This window comes from Zalophus californianus, chromosome 14 (assembly GCF_009762305.2).
Source record: "Zalophus californianus isolate mZalCal1 chromosome 14, mZalCal1.pri.v2, whole genome shotgun sequence".
In the NCBI taxonomy this organism is placed as follows: Eukaryota; Metazoa; Chordata; class Mammalia; order Carnivora; family Otariidae; genus Zalophus; species Zalophus californianus.
Genome location: NC_045608.1, coordinates 17,985,504 through 18,007,265, shown reverse-complemented (window position 1 = coordinate 18,007,265; position 21,762 = coordinate 17,985,504). Strand labels below are relative to the sequence as shown.

The following is a 21,762-nucleotide window of genomic DNA, read 5'->3' as shown; positions in this document are numbered from 1 at the left end:
TCATCAAATGAAAAACACATTTCCTCTCTCTGGAATATTTCTCCCCACCCCTTTATTAGTTAACTTTTATCAACTCCCTAATATTTATCATGTTCCAGGGAAATGAGGATTCATTTAGCATTCCTATGGCTCCTTGTTCCCCGTATTAAATAGGGGGAAAAATACCTTTTCTTCTCAAAGCCACCACAAATTGCAGCAATGAATCATTTTAAAGAGCCTTGACACCCCTACCCAAAGTCACCAACTGCAAAGTTTGCAGCATAAGACAATCCCCCAGCCCCACGCCCACTCTTGATTGTTTTTTTTTAAAGATTTTATTTATTTGACAGAGAGAGACGTAGCGAGAGAGGGAACACAAGCAGGGGGAGTGGGAGAGGGAGAAGCAGGCATCCCGCTGAGCAGGGAGCCCGATGTGGGGCTCGATCCCAGGACCCTGGGATCATGACCCGAGCCGAAGGCAGACGCTTAACTGACTGAGCCACCCAGGCGCCCCACTCTTGATTTTTACCGAGACTTTTGAGTTTAGAGTTGTACAAAGATTATCCTCGTGTTCTCTATCTATCCCTATGAAAATGCACAAACCACACAAGTCTTGGAAATACCAAGGGCTTACCTCCAGGGAATGCACATCAAACAAATGGGTGACCCGGGGCTGCCGGTCCCGCTCGTCTTCCAGGGATGAGGTAATGACATGGAATAACTCGTGGGCATCCTGTCAAAGGGCAAAGCAGCTTAAGAGAGGCCCGAGGGGGCCCTGTGTGCACCACCAGGCAGACCCCCTGCAGCGAACGGGGCAGAATTTGCTCTCCACCTTCTTTTTTTTTTTTAAGATTTTATTTATTTATTTGACAGAGAGAGACACAGCGAGAGAGGGAACACAAGCAGGGGGAGTGGGAGAGGGAGAAGCAGGCTTCCTGCCGAGCACGGAGCCCAGTGTGGGGCTCGATCCCAGGACCCGGGGATCATGACCTGAGCTGAAGGCAGACGCTTAATGACTGAGCCACCCAGGCGCCCCTCTTTTTTTTTTTTTAAAGATTTTATTTATTTATTTGACAGAGAGATAGAGAGAGCGCACAAGTAGGCAAAGCAGCAGGCAGAGGGAGAGGGAGAAGCAGACTCCTCGCTGAGGAGAGTCCGACACAGGGCTCGATCCCAGGACTCCAGGATCGTGACCTAAGCCAAAGGCAGCCACTTAACTGACTGAGCCACCCAGGTGCCCCTGCTCTCCATCTTCTCAAGGTTTGGCCCATTAAATGCAAATTTATATCCCAGACATTTTCACGACAAAGGCCCTCAACTAAGGGCCCCAAAGGGAGAGAGAAGGAAAGCAAGCTGTGGGGCTGGGGGGGGGGGGGGAGCACTGCCTTCACACCAGCTGTCTCTGACTGAGCCTGTTTCAGCTTTGTCAACATGGCCCTGGCCTCCACGCCACCGGACTACTCCTTTTTTATTGCAGTAAAGTACACACACGATGTCCAAGCCGCCATTTTAAGCATTTTTAAGCATACACTCCTGCTGGGTTAAGTACATTCACACTGTTGTGTGACCATCAGCACAACCCATCCTCTGAACTTCTCTAGCTTCCCCAACCGAAACTCTGTCCCCATTAAATACTGACTCGCCATCGCCCTCCCTCAGCCCCTGGCGGCCACCTCTGTCTCCAGCAATTGGGCCACTTGTGGAAACTTGGATAAGGAATCATACAGTGTTTGTCCTTCCGTGATTGGGCTTATTGCACTGAGCTCAATGTCTGCAAGGCTCATCCACGGTGTAGCACGTGTCAGAATTTCCTTCCTTTGTAAAGCTGAATAATATTCCATTGTGTGTGTATATGAATACATAGGTACGCACACGTATACATATCCTACTGCATGTGTGTACACACACACACACCGCATGTTGTTTACCCATTCATGCATTGCTGGACACCGGGCCGCTTCTACCTTTTGGCTGTTGTGAATGATCGGCTATGTATATGGGTGGACAAGTATCAGCTGGAGTCCTGGCTTTCAGTTCTTTTGGGCATACGCCCGGACGTGGAATTGCTGCATCATATGGCAGGGGGCTGCTCTCCCCAAAAGCCAAAGCCATCCCTGACTCTTCTGAGATGGGTGGGTCTCTCCTCCCCTGACTTCCGGAGGCGCTGACCCCTGTTATGCTCTCCCTGCAGTCACCAGGGTGATCTTTTAAGAGGCAAGTGCCTTTACTCTTCCGCTTTCAACTTCCCAGTGCCTTCCCTGGTGGGTAAGTCCCCACCCCCAGCCAGCCTACAAAGCCCGAAGCCTACAAAGCCCAAAGACGTGATGTGGCCCCTCGAGCTCCCTGCCTCGCTCACCAGGCCTGCGACCCGGCCTCCTCCCGCCCCGTGAGCCAGCACGCAGATTCCCATCTCAGGGCCTGCTCTTCCCGCACCCTGGCTTGAGGAGCCCGCCCCCATCTTCACACAGTTGCCTCCTTCTCATCCTTCAGATTTCTGCTGAGAAGGCACGTCCTGAAGGAGACCCTCCTGCAAGGACCCTCCCTGACATAAGAAGCCGGCCCCTGCCCCCCCCCCCCCGCCACCTCCTGCCGGTGCAGCCACCTCCAGGACACACCCCAAATCCCGAGGACTCTCCGTGCCCCCTGCCTCAACCCCAGTCTGAGCCAGGCCATCGGCCGCCCTCCCGACCCTCCTCTCTGCTCCCTCTGCCCACTACAGTCCCTCCGGGACAGCAGGCCCTGTTCAAACACAGATCAGGTCACATCAGTCCCTGTACAAGGCTGCCAGTGGGTCCCCACTGCACACAGAGCAGAAGCCCAGCTGCGGCGCAGAGCGCCCGGGGCCCTGCACAATCTGCCACCTGCCACGGCCTGAGCCCCTCCCCTCCGCTGCCCTCCTGCCCCTGGTCACAGCCACGCTGCCCCCTTGCCCTTCCCCAACGCGGCTTCCTTAAGGTCTCACCCTGCGCAGTCCCGTCTGGAACACTCTGCACCCAGCTCCTCACAGGCCTCCCTTCTTTTCAGACTTCAGGTCTCAGCAAAAACCTCGCATCTCCAGAAGCGCCTTCCCTACCCGAAGGAGTCTCCCCACTGCTTTTCTGCCCCTCACCCCAGCTCCAGGCCCCCCACACTCACACCGGCCCATCAGCACGCCTGTCTTCTCGGGACCCCTTTACTGTCCACAGTCCCCCACTAGAATGGGAGCTCCCTGGGAGCAGGAGCCCTGCAAGTCCTGTCTGCCACCACAAGCCCAGGCCCTCCACGGGTCCCGCCTGAGGCAGGCATTCCATAAACATCTGAGGCCCATATACAAGAATCCCCTCCTAGGCCATGAATGGCAGTTAGCAACAGAGTGATGGAAGGTTCAAAGATAAATTAGGCAAGGCCCTCGTGGGACGCACAACCCAGGGGTAGATGGGGCCGCCTGGCTATTTATCTAGCGGACGTGCTACCGCCTGAAAGGGGACCAGCTTTTCCAGGAGGCTCACAGACAAGGCATCTTGTCTGTGAAGCAGGAGCAAGGGTTCCCCAGGGAGAAGAATCCCAACACAGCCTGGAGTCAGACCCAAACCCTATTCCATCACTGTCGGCCATGGAACTACTTGGCCTTGACAAAAGGAATGCCTCGAAGAAGAGGGTGGAGCTTTGCTGTGCACTTGAGCACGAGTGGCCTGAATCCTGCCTCTGCCACTTAAGGAGCTGTGTGACTTTGGGCTTCTCTGAACCTCAGTGTTCTCATCTGCAAGATGGGGACAGTAACAGTGAGACCTTACAGGGCTGCCGTGAGGATGAACTCAAGAGAATTCACACGAGGCAAGCGCCTGGCCCGATACCTGCCCCACAGCTCTAGCTCCAGACACTGCAAAGTGTCTGCCGTTGACTGACAAGATCAGGAATAACGATGTGGACAAGGCCGGGGGCCAGAAGCTCCGGCTGCCTTCAGAGAGGCAGAGGCCAGCAGCCAGCCATGCCTCTTTCCCTTGACCGCTACAGCTGCGGGCCCCAGTGACCGCTGCAGGCTCAGGCTGCTGGAAACACTGCCCGGAGGAACTGGCATGCCAGTGGGTCCTTGACAGAAGAGCGGGACTTAGACAAGGTATCCGATGTCCCTGGGACTAAATCGCAGTCACTCTCTCAGGTTAGAGAGAGGAAAACGCAGCTAAATCGTGGCAGCTACCAGAGGAGGATTTAATAAGTATTTTCTAAACGGAAAAACATTTCAATATACAAGGGATTCATCGAGATGCCTTGTAAGAAAGTTGATACCTTCAACACCATGTTTAAAAAAAGGAACACCTACGTGGCTTCAGACTGAAATGGAAACAGAGGTAGTCTTTATAAAATAAGGGGAATGGAGAGCCTTCCCACCTCCCTTTCCAGCATTTCTAAATGCTTTTCACTCTGGTCCCACCCTTTGGGGAGCCTAAAGGCCGTCTCCCATTTCTTGGGTCCAGTGTCTGGGTGGTGGAGGCAGAAGCAGCCAGCTGGCCTGGGCGTGTGGCCAGGGAGGACGTACCTGCACATCACTGGGAGCTAAATGACCTGTCTCTACAACTTCACTGTCTCAGCTTCGGCCTCAGACCCACCGTCCCTACTAGCGGTCCGAGGAGGAGGAGGGTGGGCAGGACCAAAAGAGGCAGTGAATCTGTAGTTGCGGGAAAGTGGGTACGAGGGGCTGGCGTAAGGCCCTGGGGTTGGTCATGACCGCTGCTCAAGGTCGGGAGCCACTTCAAGTAATCTAGCCTCGAAAAACGATTTTTTTTTTTTTTTAAACGAGGGTATGGTTCAAAAAAGGGTCTCACCTGAACCTCTAAGCTTCTAAGGTAAAGCCACCGGCTGCTCTCTGAAGGACCCAGGTAATCAAGTGCAACGTCACTCGAGGACGAAAAGGAGGCTCGCTCTTTGGCAACTGTCCAAACCCTATCCTGCTAACCTTGCCACTCCCTGGGTAAAAAACAAAAACAAAAACAAAAAAAAACCAGAAACAAAAACAGCTGTCTTCCTCCTCTGGTCGGGAGAAGAGGAACAAAGTTTGTGATCTGGTCCCAGAATCCTAAACTGCCCCAGAAATGTACACTCAGGCCAGGCAAGTACAAGGTCAACACTGGCATTTATTCCTCACGCGGCAGCAACGAGGCTAGTTTCCAGCCGTCATTGCCAGCTCAGGCCCCGGCGCATTAGCGGGCAGGATTTTGAATGGGGTGTTCACCTGTTCTTCAAACGAAGAGATCTGCCATCTGTACATTCTTAAGACATCCAACAAGCAGCTTGCATCTAAGACCTCATCATCGGTGACTTCTTGGCAGGACAGAGCTGGGAACCAAAAAGGTAATGCAATTATTAGATTGCATCACTAGCACAAGAAACCAGGGAACCTGCCCCGCACAACGTAACAAAGTTAATTAAGCATCTCACTGTAAAATTCACCTTGGGACTATATAGCTCTTTCAGTATTCCTCTTTGTAGTCTTACCCAAGGCTTAGAGGGCGGTTAGGCACTGTGTGTTTCCTGAATGAACGTGATTTTTCATGAGCCTGTAGCATTTAAACGAAGTAACTGATTGCAGCTATTTGAATTTCCATCATCGATATAAATTGTTGCAAGATTCCTAGTGAACCAAATGGTTTTTACTCACAGTTCTGAGGGCAGGAGAGCCCTTAAACATTCATCTAGTCCAACCCACACTCCGTGCTTGACTCCCCTCTATAGGACTCTCTCTCAGGCCACAGGGCCTTCACCTGTGTCCGTCTCCCTGGAGTTTCTGATTATCATGGTAAAACAGCAAGTCATACATGGCAGCCTGAAGGGGGCTGCTGAGTGGTTTACTTTCCGTTCCTTTTTTTTTCCCTCTTTTCCTTTTTTTTTATGTAGGCTCCACGCCCAGCACAGAGCCCAACGCTTGGCTCAAACTCATGACTGTGAGATCAAGACCTGAGCCAAGACCAAGAACCAGACACTCAACTGACTGAGCCACTCAGGCACCCCTGAGTTTACTTTTCAGTCATAAGTAGAATCAAGCCGAATGAACAAAAATAGAAGTGTGAGGGGCTTATGAGTTTATATTATAATTACAGCTCGATCAAGGGTTGGCAAACTTTTTCAGTCAGGGGTCAGACAGGGGACATTTTTGGCTTTGCGGGCTCTGCAGCAATTACTCAACTCTGCTGCTGTAACACCAGGGCAGCCATAAAGAGCAAGTAAATGGGCATGGTTGTTTCAATAAAACTTTATTGACAAAAACAGGCAGTGGTGCAGACGCGGCCCACCCGCCATAGTTCGCTGATCCCTGATCTTGCCCGCTCCCTTCCACAGTATATTTCACTGGGCCAGTACTGCTAGAGTGCGGGAGATAAAAATACAGGGGCCTGGGGCGCCTGGGTGGCTCAGTCGGTTAAGCGGCTGCCTTCAGCTCGGGTCATAGTCCCAGGGTCCTGGGATCGAGCCCCGCATCGGGCTCCCTGCTCGGCGGGGAGCCTGCTTCTCCCTCTCTCTCTGCCTGCCTCTCTGCCTACTTGCTCTCTCTCTCTCTGTATCTCTCTGCCAAATAAAATCTTTAAAAAAAAAAAAAAAATACAGGGGCCTGCCACCACAGGGCAGCTTCCCAAGTTCAATTAACTCCGGGAAAACTAAGCTAGCCTGTTTCTTCTGATTTGCACTTAGTGAACTTGAGACATTCCTTTGGCTCTGACTCGGGAGGTTCTGAGCAATGCCACCGCCATCCCTACCTGAACGTGGTGGTGCCTCGGGGTGGTAACCAGGGGAGAAGCAGCAGCCCTGCTAGCCACTGCTAAGTCCTGAGGCTCATCTTAATGGGGCAGACATAGCCTGGTGTCAGACCCTTACCCTCCAGAACGAAGGGAGCCCATTAAGAAGGCAACCATACTTCCCTTCTTCTTCTTCCTCCTATGCTCCTCAGGCAGCCTGTCGGTTAGCTTTTTTCCTCTGAAGGAAAATTTTAAGTCCCTCTTAGCCTAATTTTGCCTAAAATGCTGTGGGGCAATATGGCAATGTCTACTACTTTTCATAACCCAGTTTATATCCTAGCAATCTGACTCTCCCAGGATCTACGCCAGGGCAGCACAGGCTCGTGTGCACTATGGGCACAAACAAGAACAGTCACTGTAGCCTGCTTATGACAACAAGGCCCTGGAGGCAGATAGCTAAATAATAATATCTTGACGTTATGGATACTGTGCAACGGTGAAAGTGAATGAGGTTTGCAAATCACAGATCTGATAAGGGATTGCTATCCAGAACACATTAAGAGCTCCCGAAACACAATAAAAATGCAGACATCCCAATTCACACATGGACAAGGGACTTGAGTAGACATTTATAAAACAGGAACAAACACAAAAAAAACCACAATAAGACCACAATAATACAAATGGCCAGAAACACATGAAAACTCCTACTCAGCATCACTTACCAGTAGGGAAATGCAGATCAAAACCACAATGAGATGATCACTTCACACCCATGATGGCTACTATCAAAAAGACAGACTAAATAACAAGTATTGGCAAGGATGTGGGAGAGCTGGAGCCCTGCGTGCACTGTTGCGGGGAATGCAAAATGGTACCTCTGCCCTGTAAAACTGTATGGCAAGCCCTTAAAAGAATTAAACAGAATTACCATCTGATCCAGTAATTCCGCTTCTAGGTATATACCCAAAAGAACTAAAAGCAGGGACATGAGTAGATATTTGTACACCCATGCCCACAGCAGCATTATTCACAATAGCCAACGGTGGAAACAACCCAAATGTTTCTTGACTTATGAATTGACAAATAAAATGCAGTGTGTACACACAATGGGGTATTATTCATACGAAGCCTTAAAAAGGAATGGAATTCTGACCCATGCTACAACGTGGATGAACCTCAAGGACACTATGCTGAGTGAAATAAGCCAGACCCACGAGGACAAATACTGTATGATCCCACTTCTGTGAGATACAGAGTCAAACTCAGAGACAGAAAGTAGGACAGTGGTTTCCAGGGTCTGGGGATCAAGGAGAATGGGAAGTCACTGCTTAAAGGACACAGAGCTTCACGATGGGATGATGGAAAAGTTCTGGTGAAGAGAATAGTGGGTATGGTTACCCAACAATGTGAATGTACTCAATGCTACCTAATGTGTACTTAAAAATGGTGAAGATGGTACATTTTATGTTATATTTTATCACAATTTTTAAAAATTGGGCAGTGGGAATGAGCAGGCAACCCACAAAAGACATAAGACTGATAAACTCACAAAGAGAAAGAAATGAATGAGGTAGGGCTACATGTACTGGAATGGACATTTCTCCAACATGGATATTATTATGCTATTTGGTTATGAAAAAACATAAACAAAACAATATGTTAATTTCTTTGGGTGCTTAGAAACGTATTAAAATGCACAGAAAACAGTCTGAAAAGATACCCTTGTATTTTCTTTGGGAAAGAAATGAGGGGAACAGGAGTGGGGCAGTGATAAAGGGAACTGTCGCCTTACACGTGATGCTTTAATTTTTACCAGCAGAATGTATTCATGCGTTACTTGTGAAATTAAAAATTATCTCTAAAAACCAAAATAAATGACCCTGCAAAGGAGAGGCAGGGAAGGGAGCCTAGATTCCAGGTGTAGCTGCCCGCATGGCTCTGGTTCCCAGCTCTGGGTCATGCATGTGAAGAGGGGCGAACTGGCGGTCACGCTAGGACACGTCCTGAACCTGCATTATACCGCCCGCCCGCATTTCAGCTTTCCACTCTGGGATGGTACTTGTTCAAAACAGGGGAGCAGAAGAAATTACTTTCAATTCGCCTGTTATACAGAAGAGCAGAACTCGCTTTCTGTGTCAAGCTGAGATCACCTGGGAACATGTCTCCGCGAAGCAACAGCGAGCCAAGCGTTTTCTAAATCCAATTTTTTTCTCACTGTGAGAGTAATACGTGCTTACCTTTGAGAGCTTTAAAAATATGGTTGTTTGTTTTAAGGTTCCCAAACTGTCAAATGGCCATAGTAAACATTTTGGTCTTTTTCTGTCCAGCCTTTATCCGTGGAAATCTTTGCTTTGCTGAAGTCAAATTACAACATATTTCAAACACCGCTCTTTTAAACTTAACGTTATAGCCTATGCCTCTCCCACGTTAGCAACAACAACAACAAACACTTGACAAAGATGGTTCATTATGGCTATGTAATATTCCAGTGACTGCCTAATCATTTTGCTGCTGGGACACGCACACGCTCTCCTCTCCGGCCTTCCTTTGTAACCAGGTGTTGGGAAATCTTTGTGCACATCACAGCATTTCCCAAATCGTGTTCTGTGGAACGACCTCAGGACGTTCAGAGATGTTATGGGAGGAAAAACTAGTTCTACAGGCAAAAAAGCTGGCTTAAAAATGAAGGTGGATGGATGACGGCTTTAAGCGTGCCAAGCCGGTATACCTGTGACTCCCCAAGCTCAGGGCAGCTGGTCAGCCACTCCCGGGCTCATCTGCTCTTACAACTCCATTTCAGGCTAGCGTCAGTCATGGTCAACGGAATTCCTAGGTCAGATGGTACTGAGCACTTTGCAAGCTATCACCGTGTCATTCCAAGCTGCTCTCCATAAAGCCGGACCTGGGTCACACCGCCACGAGCATGTCTGAACGTGTCATCCAACAGATGGGCAGGACTGTGGAGTTTTCAGTCTTTGCTGACAGGCAACATGATAACCTCACCGCTATGTTATTTCTATTTCTTTGATGATGGCCAAGTTGAGTATTTGAGTGCCCGTTAGGTACTCTTACTATCTACCTAAATACAGTCTGTACTATTTCTTCTGCGAACCACCTTATTTCTTAGGCTAAGACGCTTCTTTTTTTCTAAACTTTAATTAACCAGAGGACTTCTTACAATCAAAATGCTTAAGTGGCAGTGGATTTGTTCTCTTCCCTAAAAAGCTGTTAATACACTGACAATTTTTTAAAAATAAATGGTTACATCTTTAAAAAAAAATTTTTTTTTAAATAGCTGTTTGTATCTGCTGGGCCCTTAGTGTGTTTTGTTTTATTCATGATGATCTGCATGATCTTTTTTCACACAAAAGCCATTAACCCTTTGCCTGTCATTTGGGCTGCTGCTTTCAAAATGCACACAATCCCCTTTAACTTCCCAGCTAGATACCTTTGAGGAGGTGCAACAGCGTTAAGGATAAATACTGGTGGGGGGGGGGCTCCTTCTGATCCTGGGTGTACTGGGTGGTGAACTCTTCCAGCCACTTGATGAAAGCGGGGCAGGCAGACAGGCCTTGCAGCAGGGAGTTCATGAAGCAGGTGTTCCCTAGGTTGACAAGGCCAGGCACCAGCCCTGAAAAAAAGTCGGGGGAAGAAGAGAAAAGCATATCACATTGGACCTGCTCTTTCTTTCTCTCCCATTTGGGAGCCAGACTTTCTGCACTGGAACCTGACACTGAAAATCCCAATCTCAGAAAGTCCTTATTCACAGATGTTGGGGCGGTGGGGGGGGACGACAAGACATTCTGTCCTTATGGAGGCCTGGTCCCAGCGCTGCTCCTTCAGAAGACTGGAAGTGACAGAAGGGCAGGTCCCCTGTCATGGGTTACTTCTGACCGCCACCACGGTGTCTGGCACAGTTTGTACAAAACACTTCGTAACATCTCTCTCTCTCTCTTTCTCTCTCTCCTTTGATAAGAAAGCAACGTCAGAACAGAAGAAAACAACTGTTCTTTTGTTGCTCCCCAGGACAATGCTTTTGTTCTTGGAATCAGTGTGAAAGACACCACCACAACAATTTTGATCAGTCTTTCTGCAGAGAGAGCGACAAAATCTGACATACTTCCCTTTTCTGCTGTAACTTTTCCAAGAAACTTTTTATTAGGAAAGTCCTCACGCATGCATAAAAGAAGAGGATATATCATCACCTCCAATCATAACCACCCCCAGATTTAACAACGATCAACATTTTGCTATACTGATCCCTTTTTTTGTTTGCTTGTTGTGGCTGAGTTCTAATCAACATAGGGAGAGTAGCATTTACAAAAGGGGGCTTGTTTTAAAATAAGGAAATAGAATTTTGTCCTAAAGATGCCAACTGGAAACTCTTCCTAGCCGACTAGCAGCTCAGCAGTGAGAACAAAAACGCATCACACAATCAGTCAGCCGCACTGCTGAACACAAGCACCAGATGAAGGAGAACAGTCAGTTAAGCCATGTGAACTTTTTCGTGACACAGCATGTCTCAAACTCAAGATCTGAGTTGGGGGGGGACAGAAATCTTTGTACTATAGGGTCTAAAATAATGAGTCATTAATTTCTGCTTAAAAGAAAGCGCTGTCCGAAAGCTGGAGATACAAGAGAACAAAAAATGCCCACCCCTTATTGTACTGTTGTGGGACAGTACGGGGTTAATGACCTCATTCTTACCTTTCCTACGCTTCTTTCTTTCTGTAATAGGACCCCAAATCACATAGATTCCTGCGGCAAGAGCGGCAGCAATTCCTCCTATAACACCCCAGTTCTTCATGACTTTATACCTAGAAAGAAAAATAGGTTTACTGTCTTCCCTCATCACAAACGCACCATGTGTAAATACAGATAGAGATACGAAGAAATAACATTTCATCAAAGTAACCGACTGGCCCACCCGATACCTAACTTTCAAGCTGAAGTCATCATACGGTACAGGATTATGTCTTGAAAATCAGCTATGTTCAGACAGGATTTAAAACCTAAGTCAGGGCACAGAAGCCCCATCTCACTCAGAGGGGGAGCCCAGGTTTTCCCCCCTTACTCTACCGCCCACACCGGCTACCTTAGGACCTTAGCATGGCTGCTCCCTTTGCCTGGAATACTCTCCCCCTCCCCAGATCACTGCATGGCTCTCTCGCTCACTTCCCGTGCATTTCTAACCAACAGTGAGAACCTGCACTCCTGGTCCCTGCTACCCAGTTCTGCGTTTTCTTTTTACCACCTTCTGCCATAAACATTCACCTATTAACTACGGTTATTGTCTGTGTCCCTCACTGGGGAGCAAAGTCCCTGTGGGCGGGGATCTTTGTCTGTTTTACTCATTGACATATCCCAAGTCTCTAGATCATGCCTGGCACCTAAGAGGTCCCTAACAGTATTTACTGAATGACTGGATACTGGAGAAAACATATAGAAACGAATTTATCTTTTAGAATATTAAACAGGGAGGAGGCAAACAATAGCATAAAGGATCTTCTAAATCTTTACTAAATCAAAAATTTCTTGAGACTTGACTTAAGCACTGAAGTTATTCTTTTACTACAAATGAAGACATTTAAGCAATTTAAAACAGTTTTTATACAAAGTTACGTATTTCCACCAAATAAGACAAACAATATGTGTGTGAATACATATATGTGTAATATATACCTGTATACATGTGTTTGATATGTGTATTTGTGTGTGTAATATGTTCTTATTCCAATATTTGGATCATATGAATATTGTTTTGAGCTCAGCTCAGTCAACATTAAACCAACATCTTCCTAATGTCATAACTAGTATGATACATAACTGACAACTGAATTCCAAATAAATCTTTGTTCTCTGAACACAGAGTCAACAGAATGCACAGAGAACTTGGTTAAGAAAGGGGCGCTGCATTAATCTGGTTCGATTCTGGCTCTGCTATTTCTTAGAGGATCATTTTAGCGTCTCAGGCTCAGCTTTGTCACATGTACAATGGGGACAACCATGAGACCTAGCTCATGGAGTTCTGAGAATCAAACAAGTGCTAGGGCATAGGAGGCAAAGGTAAGGGCTTCATAAACATTAGCCGCTATGATTATTAACTATTATCATCTCAATTTCATTCGGGAAAGTTATCCTTGAATTTCTTAGTGCTTTATTGTGCTGACTTCCACGCAACAGGTGTATTAACAAAAGTGCCTGGAAAGGTTAAAAAGAACCATCACTGAAATTCTAAAGCACTTTTACAACTGCTTTAAATCCTCTAAGCAAACACTAATATTTAAGTGTGCATACTCTATGCCAGGCACTGTGATCATCTTATCTCATCCTGAAAACAATCCCACAGGTAGGTTCTATTATCATCTTCATTTTCTTTTCTTTCTTCCTTCCTTTTTTTTTTTTTTTTTTAAGATTTTTATCTATTTGAGAGGGAGCGAGAGCACGAGCAGGGGAAGGGGCAGAGGGAGAGGGAGAAGCAGACTGATCAGGGAGCCAGAGGTGGGACTCGATCCCAGGACCCTGAGATCATGACTTGAGCTGAAGGCAGACGCTTAACCGAATGAACCACCCAGGTGCCCCTATCATCTTCATTTTCTTTCTTTCTTTTTTTTTTCATCTTCATTTTCATGTTAGAGATGTAGCCAACTTGGTCAAAGTGAGTGAGGCAGCGTGGATCTGAACTCATGCCAAGTCTGTGCTTAAAACCACAAACCTTGTGAGGGAAACAGAAGGACAGAGTGTCGAAGGGATGGGAGAGAGGACTTGCCCAGGTTCCTCAGCAAGGTATGGACAAAAAAACCCAGTGAAATTTGGTGACTCTGGAACCCCCATTCCTCTGCAAAATGACAACACAAGGAGAGCAGTGGGGTCTGGGAATAAAAAGATCTGTCTTCTCCCCCAGCTCTACTCTGAGGTCAGCTGTAGGGCCACGGGCAAAGCCATCTATCTGAAGGCCTGTTTCCCATCTACAGAATGGGGGCACTGGATAGGATAGCCATTAAGAGCTCCCGGCCCTGGACTAATAAGCTCTTTAAACCTGCTCCAGTTCCAGGGGAAAGCAGCTAGGCTGAGCAACAGGTCTCAGTCATTTCGGGTCAGTAACGGGGGTGCAGTGTTCAGCTCTCAAGACTGGAGCCCATGGGAGGATGAAGAAAAGAAGGGAAACAGGGTCCCTGACAGGACTGGGGGCCCATACTATTGGGGTTCCTAGCAGGAATGGGAGACCCTAACAGGACTGGAAGCCTTTACAGGTTAAGGGGTCCTGATCTGTTCCAGAACCCTTGCAAGATAGAGATTCACTAATAAGACTGAGGACCCACACAGAATAAGGGATCCTTGGCTTAACTGGGGGGTGGGCGGATGGCAGGAATAGGGGTACTGACAAAATGGGGTAAGGGCTAGCAGACCCGGGTCGCTTTGCAGGGCTGTGAGAACCACGGCAGGCCTGGGGCGCTTGGCAAGACTGCGGAACGCTGGCGGCCCAGGGAATGACAAGACCGGGGGGCCCAGAAGGACTGGGGGTACCCTGAAAGGATTAAGGGGTCCTGGAAGGCCTGCGCGGCACTGAGAGGTCGGAGGGACACTGGCAGAATTCGGGGCTTTGACAAGCCTGAGGGTGTCTGGAAGTTCGGGGGACCAGGACAGGTCTGGAGGAGGCACTGGCAGGTGGGAGGCAGGGCACTGAGAATTTGGGGCGTTAGCAGAACTGGGAAGGGCCGACAGAATTGGCGTTGCCGAAGAACTGGAGGGCCTGGGGGCCCATCCGCCGTCCCGCTTCGGAGCCTGGGCCTCCAACCGAGCCCGACGCAGAAGCCTCCGGAATGCTCGCTCCGGCCCTGGGGACCCTGCCAGCGCGGTGAAAGGCCGCCGCAGGCGCGAGCTGGGGACCCTGGCCCCGGCCTCTCCGGCCGCCCCGCCCCCCAAGGCTCACCTGACGGCCGCCCCTGTCCGCAGGAAGCGCTGGATGGCCCGGTCGGCCGCGGTCATCGCCGCCTGAGCCCGGGAGCTCAGCATCGCTGCCGCGCGGGACAGCCGCCGCCGGCCCCGCCGCTACCACCGCGCTGGACGGAGGGCTCCCAAGGCTCCCGAGGCGGCGGAACCCGCAGCCGCAGTCCCAGCTCTTCCGGGGAAGGTAGGAGGAAGTACGGGCTGCCCGGAGAAGCGGAAGCAGCTGCCGCCGGAGGACAAGAGCCGACGGACCACATCCTTGTTTCCCCTTCTCCCCTTAGCAACCGGCGCCGGCGTCGGTTACCAAGGGAGGGCCTGCGGCCCGCTGCCCGCTGGGTGTTCAACTTTTACTGTGGCTCGGTGCATTCTAAATACAGATGTCCCACTTCCAGCTCCTGGGGTCATTTTAATTTTTTCGTTATGAAGAGGGCAGTCCCGCCCGAAGGCGGGATCAGGCCTCGGCCACCCTTAGTTATCACCCTCTGTTGTCATCAGAGTGTAAATAGGTCGCAGAGGAAGGGCCTTTACCGAGCAGGCTGGCCCATCTCTGATGGCATCAGTAGAGAGAGCGAGGCCTTCGACAATAGCCACCGAACTTACTGTTTACTTACATGCATTGCTAAGTACGTCACATGCATTACTCACATTCTACCTTCACACCGACCCTAACGTGACCCACACTTCACAGGAAGTAGGAAGTAGCTTGTAAGTGGTGGAAACAAGAGATGGGCGGTGAAGACTCTCCAGAGCAGCGCTGTCCCGTAGAACTATAACGGAGGCCACATTTTAAATTTTCCTTTTTATATATATATACTTATTCATCTGCGGGAGAGACAGAGAACAAGCAGGGGGAGAGGCAGAGGGAGAGGAAGAAGCAGACTCCCTGCTGAGCAAGGAGCCCGATGCGGGACTCGATCCCAGGACCCTGGGATCATGACCTGAGCCGAAGGCAGACGCTCAACCATCTGTGCCACCCAGGCGCCCCACATTTTAAATTTTCTAATAGCCACGTGAAAGTTTTTTTTTAAAGATGAAATTAATATTAACATTAGCTTTTACTTGACCCGCTATGTCCAAAATAATTGTCATTTCTTTATAATAGTTTTTAACAAGATCCTTTACATTCTTTTTTTGTACTAAGTACATCTCGATTTGAACCGGGCGCTTTTCATGCGCTCAATAGCCACATGTGGCCAGTGGCTACCACGTTGGACAACACAGCTTCTAGAACCTTAGAGCCAGAGAGAATTTGCACTCCCTTTTAATCACTCTCCCCAACTCCGGAGCAAGTGATTGCACCTGCTTTAGTAAAGAAATCAATGCTTTAATTTAGTGGCTCTCAAAGTTTTTGGTCTCAGGACCCTTTGGTATACTTAAAAATTTCTGAGATCTTTTGTGTATGTGGGTTATATCTAAGTATATGTACACTATTAGAAATTAAAATCGAGAAATAATTTTGGGTTTTTTTTTAAACCGAAGTATCATTTATACAATAAGATTCACCTATATTTGGTTCTGTGAATTTTGGCAAATGCATAGTGGTGTAACCACTACCACAAACAAGGTATAGCACCTTCACCCCCCCACCCCAAATAAAATTACTGCCTGTCCCTTTGTAGTCCACTCCTCCACCCACCTCCAGTCCTTGGCAACGGCTGAGAAAAGTTTTAAAATCCAAGAATACCAAAGCATACATTCCATTAGACGTTGAAGCTGTGACTTCATCACCTGCTGTGAACCTCTGGAAAAACTCCAGGGTGCACTCATGAGTGAGTGACAGTGGAAAAGGCAAATAAAAAAAAAACGTTTTAGTGTTATTATGAAAATAGTTTTGACCTCAATAAACTCCTGAAAAGATCCTCAAAATGGGGTCCTGCAACTATATTTTGAGAACTGCTACAGTAACCTGCCTAGTGAATATTCTGCCATCCCAACCGACAAGTATGCTAAGAAGTCTACATACCAAGCTATTTTAAATAATTGGCATTTAGAGAGTATAGTCAATCAATTCACAGAATTTTGACCATTTTATATGCCTTGTTTCAATTTAATTCCTGCAACGACCCCACGAGTAATAACAGTGCAAACAGTCCCCCAAATTATGATGATCTGACTTACGATATTCTGACGTTACAATGGTGTGAAAACTACATGCATTCAGTTGAAACCTTACTTTGAATTTTGAATTTTGATTTTTTCCTGGGCTGACAATATGCAGTTCGATGCTCTCTCATGATGGTGGGCAATGGCAGCCAGCCACAGCTCCCAGTCAGCCTGGCGACCAGGAGGGTAAACAACCAATACACTTACAGCCATTCTGCACCCGTACAACCATCCCGTTTCTCACTTTCAGTAAAGTATTTAATAAATTACAAGAGATAGTCAACACTTTATTATAAAATAGGCTTTGAGTTAGATAATTTTGCCCAGCTATCGGCTAACGTAAGTGTTCTGAGTCCATTTAAGATAGGCTAGGCTAAGCTGTAATGTTCAATAGGGTAGGTGTATTAAATGCATTTTCGACTTAGGATATGTTCAATCTATGAGGGGGTTTATGGGAATGTAGCCCCGTACAAGTCAAGGAAGATCTGTACTCCACAGTCCATGAAGTTAAAAATGCCTGCAGCCTGGTCCTTGCTGCTCCTCTAACCAGTAGGGGTGTGGCTGCCATTGACTAATAGAAGTTCTTAAAAATAAGGATATATTACTAATTTATGATGATAGCTGCTGCCAGGAACAAGGCAGTGCCTGCTCTAACATCCATCAGATGGATCAAGGATTTGCAGCATCCTGGGAGATCACAAGGTCGTCTGTCAGAGCCTTTGGCATCTCTCAGCTGCTGGGATTATTTTGCAGGTAAATGGTTTATTTGAGATCCTAAACTCCATGGGATAAAACCCTGAAACGATATTTTTCCAACTGCCCCCACTTATACTAAGTCGGACCTCCTCCTTTCACACCATGGAGTAGGTCCATAAATAATGCAACTATGTAGCTACTTTCAGAGATCCATCTCATTTCAATACTTAAATCACTGTCCCATTTATTTTTGAATTTAAAACTCAAACGTGATTCAAAAGTCTTCTCCCAGACTCCAGAAGAGAGAGTGACCTGAAGAGAGAGAAGTCCAGCTCTGAATACCTTTTCCACCCCCTCTGCTAGCTCCCCTGTGTCTCAGAAGACAGATGTCAGAAACTGTAATCATATTGTCACACAAAGCCACAAGAAAGATCTAGAATCCAGTCAGCCGTCTTTTTAATATTTTTAAAAGTTATCATCGTGCTGTATTTTCCTACCATATAGGTAAACTATGAAAAAGAGCATCGAATTCCTTTCCAGTTTTTAGAACTTGATGCAGGGCTCAACACAGACTTTTCCTTGGGGCATTCTCATTAGTAGAGACCTGGGTGCCCCTTTCCTCAAAAGCTTCACTGAACCAACCCCTCTTAGTAAACCCTGAGGGCAGGACTGGCCCCAAAGCCTGGCTCTGGCTGGCAACTCTCTCAACTTAGATTATATAGCACTTGCTGTCTTTTATCCTCAGCTTTGGGCTTACATGTCTGTTCTGGAAAGACAAGAAGATAAGATCCTTTCCACACGAATGGAACACTTGCTTTTATTTCCAGACAGAGAAAATGAAAACAGAAAGATACAAGCATTAGGAGAATGTTGTTATTGGTTTTTTTCTTATGTGGTTGTTTCGTAGACATCCTCCCCCCCAAAAAACCAAAAACCAAAAGACATAACAACAAAATGGCTCAAAAATGGGTAAAATCTGCCTCAAACAACACTCCAGGACTCTCCTGCATTCTTCTGTTGTTATGTTTTTTCCCAGAAGTCCTCTGACCACACAGTTGGCCCTCATCACGTCAGCAACACATTCTTGAAGCTAGTTCTCCCTCCTCCCTGGATGAATTTATGAGCTGACCCCAGGGCCAGAAGGGGATGGGGTGAAGGATAAGCACTATCTCAGATTTCTAAATGTTTAGCAGAGGTGAAAAGGGTTTCTCTGCTTAAACTGGACCCTCTGGGTAGTCAAATGTAAGTGTTACTAGTATTAAAACTACAAGCCTGAACTGGGCTTAAATAAAGAGATTCTTGGTTCTAGATATAGACCAAAACTTCCATCTGGCTGGCTGTGTGAACTTAAGCAATTCATCTTTCCCCCTGGATGTAATGGTTTATTTTATATATCAACTTGGTTGGGTCATGGTGCACAGAAATTTGGTCAAACATTATTCTGGATGTTTGGGTGAGATTAATATTTAAATCTGTAGACTTTGAGTAATATAGATGGCCCTCCCTAACGTGGGTGGGTCTCATCCAATCAGTTGAAGTTTTTAATAGAACAAAGAGATTGACCTCCCCCAAACAAGCAGGAATTCTGCTAGCAGATGGCCTTTAGACTTGAACTTCAATATTCGCTCTTCTCTGGGTGTCTACCTTGCTGGCCCACCCTGAATATTTTGGACTTGCAAACTTCCAAAATCATGTGAGACAATACCTTAAAAATGAATCTCTCGGTCTCTGTCTCTCTTTCTCTGATTGAATATATATCAGATTGAAAGCATGAAAAACACAATAACATAGAGTGATGGCAATTATATGAGGAAACAGGTACTCTTGGGGATCCCGTGGGAGCATAAATGAGTATCTCCATCCAAGGCAATTTGAACCACTTAGAAAAATTAAAAATCTGTATGTTCTGTGACCTAAGTATTTATCATACAGAGGTAAGAATAAAGATATTTATTGCAGTCTTGTTGCTAATATTAAAAGATTAGAAGATACTCAGCAAAATTATGGTAACCCATGCAGCAGAGTACTGTGTAGTGTGAAAATAATGAACCAGCTCTTTGTGGACTGACAAGGAAGATTCTAAGATTCTAAGAGTCTAAGACATTGAGAGAAAACAGTAAGTTGTAGGACAATGAAATGGAACACTGTTATTTGTGGGAGAGAATAAAAATTAAGAGTTTATAAATATAGAGAGAATCAAGAAACCAGGAACACCGTTTGCCTCTTGTAAGGAAACTATGTTACTGAGAACAGGGAAAGACATCCTTTTGCCCTTTGTGAATTTTGTACCATGTGCATGCATTATTTATTCAAAAAATAATTAAAAATTTAAAACTTGAAAAACATAGGGGAAACAGTATCAAAATTGACATTCCTTTTGGTCAGGAATGTTCATTAGAAGCTTGTGAAAAGTGAAAAAAGCAAGCCTCCATAGGATAAATATGATTTCAAATTTATAAAAAGATATTTATGTATGGGTGTCCCAGCATCAAAAAATGACTAGAAGGATATATTCCCAAAGTGGTAACTCTGGTTATCTCTTTGTTGTATATAGTAATAATTTTTATTTTCTTCTGAATGCTTTTGCATGTTATCTGAATTTCTAAATGGTCATTTATTTCTTTTACAATTACAAAAACAATTTTTAAAAATATTTTATTTATTTACTTGAGAGGGAGCAGAAGGAGAGGGAGAAGCAGACCCCCAGTGAGCATGGAGCCTGATGCAGGGCTTGATCCCAGGACCCTGGGTCATGACCTGAGCTGAAGGCAGATGCTTAACTGACTGAGACACCCAGGCACCCCTAGAAAACCAATTTTTAAGAGAAGATTATATGTGTGATTTCTTCTTTCTGTAAGCAATAGTTCTGGATTATTGTAACCTTTGTAACTCATATCCTGGTTGATGTCCAGTCTCCAGAGGAATCCTAAAACTCAGCTTTTAAGCTCCTCTTACCTCAGATCCTGACAATATTGAGCCCATATTTAACCCTTTCTAGGTAGCTCTTCAATGTAAGTCCTTTATAAAAATAATTTGCAATAAGCAATTACAGTAATCATTACATAATTTATATGACTGATCAGTTCATACATTGTGTATATTCACTTTCTTAAACTAGCAAGCCCCTATAGGCTTTTTAGAACTTGAATATGGTTAATTGTGTACACTTCCTCCTATTTGCTGTTAATTTATGTCTTGTCAAACAGTGACTGGATTCCTTTCTTTGTTTTTCCCCAGTAAGAATGGCATTCGAAGTCACCCACTCCTATTCAAACAGTAGTCCTATAAGATCTTAGCACATTGCTTTAAGAAACTGCCAAATAGTTTTCCAAAGTGTTTGTATCTGCCCCCCAGTTTCTGGCACAAGGCTCCTGAAACCTTTGTGATTTCCTAAGTGTTAAGAGCACTAGGAGCATCTTTCAGTCTATTGAGGTGACTCTGAGTGGGCTTTGGATGGCTCTGAATGGGAGCTTGTCACCAGAAAGAGCAAGCCATGATTAGAAGGTGAGATTTTCAGCTCTACCTTCCATCCTTCAGAAAGGGGAGAGGGACTAGAAATGGGTTAATAATTGATCATGCCTATATGAGGAGGCCTCCATAAAATCCGAATAGTACGGGCTTGGAGAGCTTCCAGGTTGGCAAATGCACCCCAACTCCATGGGGAGAGAAGCTCCAGCATTTTGGGACCCTCCCAGTCCTCAACCCTATGTATTTATTCATCTGGCTGTTCGTCTATATCCTTTGTCATATCCTTTAATAAACTGATGAATGTAAGGAATTGTTTCCCCAAGTTCTGTGAGCCACTCTGGCAAATTAATTGAACCTGAGGAGGGGGTCATGGGAGCCTCCAATCTGTAGCCAAATTGGACAGAAGTTGTGGATAACCTAATTGCAGTTGTTATCTGTAGTGAGGTAGAAGCACTCTTATGGGATTGAGGCCTTAACCTGTAGGATCTGACAGTATCTCCAGGTAAATTGTGTCAGGGTTGAGTTAAATTGTAAGACATCCAGCTGGTGTTACAGACAATTGCTTGGTGTGGGAAATCATGGTATGAGAAACCTGTTGGCAGAAGTGTAGTGAATGTGGTAGTAGTTTGAAAAGTAAAAGAGAAACACAAGAAGGAGAGCTGGGTTTTTCCCTACTCAGGAAAACTGGGCAGGTTTTTCCCATACACAGGTATGAAGAGCTAAAGGAAAGGGTGAGAACAATGTCTCACCAAATAGAGGATGTTAATAAAGAGATAGAAATTATAAAAAGAAATCAAGTAGAAATTCTGGACTTGAATAACTGAAATGAAAAACTCACTAGAGGGACTCCACAACAGAT

At 46.3% G+C, this 21,762-nt stretch overlaps 1 protein-coding gene across 8 annotated transcripts in view; it reads right to left on the bottom strand.

The window, feature by feature from the left end:
• USP30 (ubiquitin specific peptidase 30) overlaps positions 1 to 21,762 on the bottom strand; it is a 57,652-nt gene that overhangs the window by 11,860 nt on the left and 24,030 nt on the right. For 4 of the 8 annotated variants that reach the window (XR_003516847.2, XR_003516846.2, XM_027575659.1 and 1 more), the window contains exons 1-4: positions 11,394 to 11,522; positions 10,135 to 10,317; positions 5,189 to 5,292; positions 614 to 712 (exon numbers count right to left, since the gene is read on the bottom strand). Coding sequence is in view for 6 of the 8 variants with exons in the window: in XM_027575659.1 (XP_027431460.1) it covers positions 614 to 712; positions 5,189 to 5,292; positions 10,135 to 10,317; positions 11,394 to 11,493 (486 nt within the window). In the remaining 2 variants the exon portion in view is untranslated. Of the gene's footprint in view, positions 1 to 613; positions 713 to 5,188; positions 5,293 to 10,134; positions 10,318 to 11,393; positions 11,523 to 11,625; positions 11,840 to 14,619; positions 15,152 to 21,762 lie in introns of those variants that run through there. The other 4 variants (XM_027575661.2, XM_027575660.2, XM_027575663.2 and 1 more) reach the window with 4 other exon arrangements.